We start from the raw sequence: 7,500 nt of genomic DNA, 5'->3' as shown, positions 1-7,500 counted from the left end.
GTGGTATCGCTATGAATTCAGCTGTCTTCGAGTAACACATAAAAGGGGAGGGGACGTGGTTTCCCAGTTTAGCAATTTTGCTGGCTGATTGAATTTCATTTTGAGATGTTCAAAAATAGACGCTTGCCCTACAACTAATTGTCCGACAAATGAAAACTGCGTGCGAAGGATTTGTGAAGCACTCACGTGTCACGTGAACGTGAGCTCTGAGAATCGAAAGGAATTGGATATTCTCTCGTGCGGGGAACAAATAAAAAATTTGTAAGCCTACAAGGGGTGCAAGCGTTTGGTGTCTGTATTTTCTCGTTTTTGGCTTTGTTCAGGGAAGAAAAGAATGGAGTGTTAAGAGCCTAAAATTTGAATAGTGTGGATAAGAGGTAGCGTACGTGCTATAAATCAGGAGTGCTAATCCTTTCAATTGAACTTCGAAATTCATTTCGAGTGAACATGTTTTCGCTTTCCGGTTTTAATTACCTGAGATTTTATACAACAAACAGAATTCTTGTTATAGCCTTTTATTTTCGAAGTGTACCGAAATAGATATCAAAGAATAGAATAAATAGCTACCGCCATTTTTCTTTCATTTCTTTGAATGCGAGAGTACTTGATAGTAATCTTTATAGCTTCTAAAACAAACCAAGTCCTAAGTTGTTGCAGGTGCCTTGCTTGGCAGGCGATAATGACTTCTTCAATTTGGAAATGGTCATTGGCTCAAACCTCCCACCCTTTTTAGAACTTGCCATTGCAACAACTGATTTGTATATAGATGACGAAACAAATCTTGCGGCAGTCACTCGCAGGCAGTCTCAATTAATTCTGCATAACGCTTGACTATGTCCCTCATCCGTGTCGCATTCATCTTTCATTGTTATTTCTGCTCATAAAGGCTACTTTGTTGTATTGGCTTTCCCGCGTATAATACACCCTAGTAACTTTTGTTCAGAGTTCACTTAGTGAAATAATTGGCCTAATGAAGCATTTTCATGCTTTGTTGTTTCCACGACTATTTGCCCTCAAAATAAAATCCATGCGTCATGCGCTGAACTTGACAAGGCAAACGTTTTGTTCAACCGTATTACGTTGCGAAAACAAGCGACCCAGTGGTGAATTAAACGAAAAAGAGTGCTCGGTACATTTTGCGGGCCAGAGGAATTACATCAAACGTCATGTCAAACATCATGTTAAACTCACCTCAATTTAGTAAGGTTTTGGAGCAGATGACTATTATCAGTGAGCGGGTTAACAAAGGACGCATGAAGACACCAAACTCATGGAGTTCAGCGCCGGTGATCCAGGTGACATGTTTTGATGACGAGACAAATAATCAGCAGTCGGAGAAGCCCACCTGGAAAGAAGTGAAGAGAACTGATCAATCAATGAACGAAGAGGCAACGAAGACGTCAGCTTTAGTTCGCAACAGTGAAGAAGAAAAAGATTTCTCAGATTATAGCAGTATTGATGAAGATTTTTTAAGCAGAAATTTTGCTTTGCAATCCGGAGATGAGACTGTTTACGATCATAGAAGCGACAGCGAAGATATGAAGAAAAGGAAGTCCAGGATAAAATCATCTAACGGATCAATTATTTCTTCGCGGATCATAAAAGGAATTGAACAAAGAAAACTGGATAAAAGAAAAGAAGGAGTAGATGTGGGTGATGAGAGCGTTCAGCTTACAGCGGGTGTCACAGAAACTATGTCTAGATCGTCTTCCCAGGACATGGGTGATTCCCGGCTTTCATCAAGTCGTTTTCCAGGTCGAAGAAGAAATACCGTTTGTTCAGTTCTTGGTGAAGATAACGATAGTAGTGAGTTCTCGGACAATTCAGAATCATTCAATAGGAGGAATAACATCGCACCTGTTAATGCACAGAACAATATCGCTGTAAAAGGAGACCAGAAGACAAACATCAAGAACAGAAAAAATAAACCTAAGCGCATTGATTTATCGCTTGAAACCAGCTCTGGGAAAAATCTCGCGCCATTGAGTAGGACACGATCATTTCACGAAAATGACCGAGCGTCCGACGAAAAGTTGTCGTCAGACGAAGATTTTCGATCGAAAAACACAGATGATCGTCGAACCGATAATAGCAGATCGAAAGCAATGAGATTCCCGCGAAAGTCTCTAAGAGATGTTGTCTTTAGAACACGGGAAAAGTCAGAGAATGGTGTATCTATTCTGAAGGAGGTAGGAGTGATTCCGAACACAAGCCCCATCGAGAGAATGCGAATTTCATCTTCTGTTGCAAAAGGCACTCCAAATTCATTATTTGTGAACATCAATTCGGAGAATCGTCTTCCTTTACGACCTAGGTCCCAGAGCGATCAGGGGTCGAGCTTGGATGCCCAGTTTGCGGATCGCCTCTCAAGACCCACTACGCCTCAAAGGTTGACGCCCTCTCCGAACAAGTCCGACGGTAATATCGGTAAGCTTGTGGCCAGCGAAGAGGACGATGTGAATAAAAAGAGAGTTGGTGTGCCAAGTCCGTTAAATGCACATAAGATTGGGGAGACATGGAATGATATTGATCCTCGCAAACTTGCATCGGAGGCAGAAGTAAATGACATTAAGAGCGACCTGAGCATAAGCAGTCAATCACAACGCTTCCGCAACTTCACCTCTTTTCGTCAGCAGCCAACCGTCGAGATGACTGGTAACGTTTCGCCAGTGTCTCCGCGAGATGAGCGCAAATTATACCTTGCGGCTGCGCAGCCAATGGCACGCATCCGTAATAAAGCTCAAAGCAGAAGCATTCTACAAACTACCTCTCAGATTATCATAGACCAGGCAGAAAAGGAGCTCGATAAATGTAGCGAGCGTTTACCATATATTTCAATGGAACAAGTCATGGAAAGGTGGCAGACAGATCGCAGACATTGGAACGTAGTTCGAACGGTTGTCAATTCTCACGGAGATCATGACTCTCAAACTAATATGGAAACCGTGAGGGGTTGTAGATACATTCGAGATTCAGTGGTAACTGAGAAGAAAAGGAAAATGAATTCGAAATGAAGTAAAATGAAACCAGCGACAATCAATTTTCGCGATCAAATATTAGCTCAGTTGTTTACGACGACTACACAGGCTCGCAATGTATATGCAAAGAAGTCACTAATGTGATATAATTATCATTAATTGATGAATAAAAATTACTAACTTTTTGAAACACTTTGACCTTTGCCATGTTAAAACAATGAATTTCAAAAAGGCATGCATCCTATCACAGACTGAGCAGTTCAGTCCAATCAGTTATGTTGAGCACGAGTCGAATGCGCTTGGGCTCCTATAAGGCAAGCACTGATTTAGCAACGCGTTTGCGAGAAACGGAAAATGGTAAACGACAGGTTGCTGCTTTTCATAAAAGCATGAAATTCTTATTCCAACTTGTTTGTCTTTGAGGACGTTGCTCAACATCACAGTGTGGACGAGAAGCAAAATATGCATGAGCTGAACAAGCCGTTCTTTCATTTTGGGAAAAGTCACATTTCAGCCGTACGTCTGCCGTTTTCTGCAAGCGGCATACTAAATCTCTCGTAAAAAAAAACATTCCGGGATTAGGATCTTTGCGAGAAAAGGCTCCTCGCCTCTGAGCGTTTCAGCTCGCAATTTGAAGAAATCTCTTCCTTTCTTTGGCGTCATGAAGAAATTTCTTTGAACTCACTGAGCATTAACCCCTTGCGTACCAACATCGCATATATTTGTTGAAAATACCGATACTACTTTCAATATTTGCTTCTAGTTAAGCTAAAGTCAAAACGTTGTGATACTGTGTTCATAGCACCGACTGATTGCAATTGGTATGACAGTTGTCACAGTCTGAAATCCCGACGATGAGCCTTGATTTCCACTACATGACACATGTACCGTTCTTTTGACAAGAAAGCACGAAAAGCCAGTTTTTTGCTACGAGAACAACACCAAAAATGTACCGGTACTACTTTGTCGCCAATTTTCTACGATAAAAACTTGTTCAGAAATCGAAAGTCTACGTTAACAGCACCGCACCAGGCCTCAGCTCTTCAAAAGGTGGATAACGCTATCCACCGGATAAATTTACTATCCATTGGATAGCGCAATTGGTTTTACTAGAGCGGTTTTCAAATGAGTGTCGTAAAACCAAAACCATAGTAATTACTTTAACCAATCAAAAAGGACGGAGACAATCCAGTAAACCAATCAAAACTCGAAGTAATTACACGTAGCCGACACAAAAGGCGGGAAAATGTGCACGCGCAAGCCACAATTGGTTTTGGTTTCACTTCTGATTGGTTGAAAAAGTGGCGCGAAAACTTTGAACCAATCACTGAGTGAAGTAGATTCAAAACCAAAGTAATTCGCTAATTACTTTCGACACTCAATTGAAAACCGCTCTATGACTTAGAGTGGTTTTCAATTGAGTGTCAAAAGTAATTAGCAAATTGCTTTGGTTTATGATTAGCTCACTCAGTGATTGGTTCAAAGTTCTCGCGCCACTTTTTCAACCGATCAGAAGTGAAACCAAAACCAATCGTGGCTTGCGCGCGCACATTTTCCCGCGCTTTGTGTCGGCTACGTGTAATTACTTCAAGTTTTGATTGCATGGTTTGCCAGATTGTCTCCGTCCTTTCTGATTGGCTAAAGTAATTACTTTGGTTTTGGTTTTACGACACTCAATTGAAAGTCGCTCTGTCCACTGGATAGTGATTTATCCGGCGCGGATAGCGCTATCCATCGTTTGAACAACTGGGCCTAGGGCTACTCCTTAGTATATGACTAGAAATTTTCTTCTTACTTTTTCTCCGGCGGGGGCGCGCTTCTCAAGTTGCCTCGTTCATGCCCAAAAAAAATTCTGGGTAATTCTGCCATTCCATGACAAGGGAAGACCCTTGATGATTCTCATTTCATAGACTTTTTATAAGTGTGGGCAAGGGGAACACAGCATGACACCAAACCCGGTGTGGTAAGTTGGCTATTGTTATGACTATAAGAGACACAGGTACACAAGCGTTTCAAGTTCCCGAGTCCAAGTCATTTTACATAACATCAAATTATAACACAACGTGGTCACATGATAGCGACCAATGACAACCAATCATAACAGCTAAGCCACGACGAAGCCTAACAAGATCGAAACATTTGTCCATCAGGTGAAATGGTTGTGCGCATGCGTAGCGTGATGGCCACCCCAGGTTTGTTGTTTGCTTTTAATGTTCTATGATTTGAACTTGCGGTTCATAGAGATAATCTCAAACCTGCCTCACTTGAGACGGGGACACGACAATGACGTTTTCAAGGCACCCATAGCAACAGCTCCCTTTCCATGGTTTCTGTTGCAGCTTTGGAGCCTTCAGTTTTTTGAAAACGTGATGACGCAACCTTCACAGTGGGGAGATGAAAGGCCCTGGGAACGAGATTGGTTGTGACGCCAGTAGCCTTGAAATCTATCGTGTTTTGGTACAAAATAATTATAATGTACAAAGTATTGACACTCACATAAAAGCGCAAATAGGTTTTCCTTGTTTTAATTTTACACCTCAACGACTGCAATTAATATAATGTAAGACTATTTCAAGTTATTACTTTGCCATAACGTGAGTGTCAATATTTGATAGTGACTTGATACTTGAATGATCCTAAGGTTTGTTGACAAGACAAAGATGAGCTTCATGTCTGCGAGCTTTATAAGGCAATACAGTTAAGAATTATTCCAGAAACCAAGTAAAATAGAATTCTTGTCAGTTTAGAACATTTCCTCTAAATTTTTTTCTCTAATCTAAAGTAAAACAGAGACAGGTTTAACACTGAAGTCGCTAAGACGGAAAACAGACGTTGTCGCATTCGAGAAAGCTTAGAGTGTTGTTACCAGCGAACGCGATTTGTAACGCAGTTAGGATAAAGCCACTGATCTCTGTAACATCGCCAAGTAAAGCAAAGGAAACAACTATTTTCTTTCCGTAAAAAATAGCCCTGCTTAGTGAACCACAAAAAGAGATGTAACTCAAGAAGCTGGAAACAAAGTTGTTTGTCCAACTGTGAAATAAGATATCAAACGATATGATCCATCTTATTTACACATCATGGGTCATTAGGTGTCAAAACAAAGCAGTTCCGTGATATCATGATGATAGAACAAGGCACGTCGTCATCACCACAACGCGCTGCGGTCTTGTACCGTGGAATAGTAAGCGGGAATACTATCACGTTTGGCGGTTTTCTGAGAACATGTCGGGAAGTCAAGCAAAAGTGAAGAAGCATCTGATATCATCTCGGCCTTCGCGTGCTCAGGGCCGCGATGGTAAATCGACTTTAACAAAAACGCGCGATAAAGAATCGAGTGGGTCGCCGGGACAGAAACATGACGGGAACATGCACGCTTCGCCCGGACTTAGAATGCCCGCGGTTCTTGGAGTGCGTTCGACAAAAATCAATCCAAAGGAAAGACCATCGGGACATTCTGTGAGCATCAAAAGCGTCAGTAACCTGAAGGATAGTGAAAAAAAGAGGATGAAATTTAAAACCTTTTATCCGTTCCCTTTGGTGAATCATGCCCGGCTGCAAGTTCATAACGATGAGCGTCATGGAGATCGAGCAAGGCCAGTTTCACTTGGTTCATCGCGAGAAAAAGTAACTGAAGGATCTACTTCTGAGGCAGGAAGGACAATAGCGAATCAAAGCGCACTGAAACCGAAAGGACTAGCGACAGAGAGAGCTGCGAGGACTCCACGCAAAATCAGTCTGAATTGTTCGCCCTCCACGCGCTTAACGAGCACTGAGGAGTCACGCGATGTAAGTATAGATGACCGTGTTCGAGAGTTAGAGTTGCCTAAAGTGACTATGAATGAAGTTCTTCATTCATGGAACATAGGGACACTATCCCGAACAAGAGCGTCGAGCTTCGCAGGAAAAGACCCTTTGGAGTTTTTACTAACGAGTGAAAGATCGGATTCCGACCCGAAGAACAAAACGACGGCGATGGAAGAACTCCGCACATGTCGCTACTTACGAACAGATGCTAGACATGGTTACGAAACACACTCTACGGCTTGTTCCTGTAATTCGTGCGAGCATGGACAAGGCCTAAAGAGGACTCCATTTTTGAATTCCTAGGGAGCATTTTAATCTTGATTGACAGTTGGTACAATTGCCAATTCAAGTGGCCGCTTTGTTTTTCAAAAGCATACACATTGTTGGCATTCGTTCTACACTAACTTTTGATTAACGTTTTCCCATATCAGTTGTGACTAACAACTTCATAGTGTTAGTCCGACAAATTAAAATAAACGCTTGTGGAACAATCTCGAGACCCCGCTCGAGACGAGATCTCTTTTTGCATCAGTCACTTTGTCGCGTGTTGCTGCTATCTCGCGCGTGATCTCATCTAACGATTGTTGGCATGGTGACTCGCATTTGAAAACAAAGAGCTGATCCGTACCATTTTCTTCGGAAGTTGCTTCGGTGGTCTATGAAAGCGATAGCTTTTTGCCGACAAAGGAGGCGTCAAAAACTGAAAGTAGATAGA

General features: G+C 42.0%; 1 protein-coding gene across 1 annotated transcript; it reads left to right on the top strand.

Annotated features, from left to right (window-relative positions):
* The first annotated feature begins 1,166 nt into the window (after positions 1-1,166).
* LOC138005831 (uncharacterized) lies at positions 1,167-3,014 on the top strand. The gene has a single exon (XM_068852008.1). The coding sequence runs from the start codon at positions 1,167-1,169 to the stop codon at positions 3,012-3,014; it is 1,848 nt and encodes a 615-aa protein (XP_068708109.1).
* Positions 3,015-7,500: the final 4,486 nt, after the last annotated feature.

This window comes from Montipora foliosa, chromosome 6, assembly GCF_036669935.1.
Source record: "Montipora foliosa isolate CH-2021 chromosome 6, ASM3666993v2, whole genome shotgun sequence".
Lineage (NCBI taxonomy): Eukaryota > Metazoa > Cnidaria > Anthozoa > Scleractinia > Acroporidae > Montipora > Montipora foliosa.
Note: the sequence above shows the minus strand (reverse complement) of the source record. Positions and strands in the feature narration are given on the sequence as shown.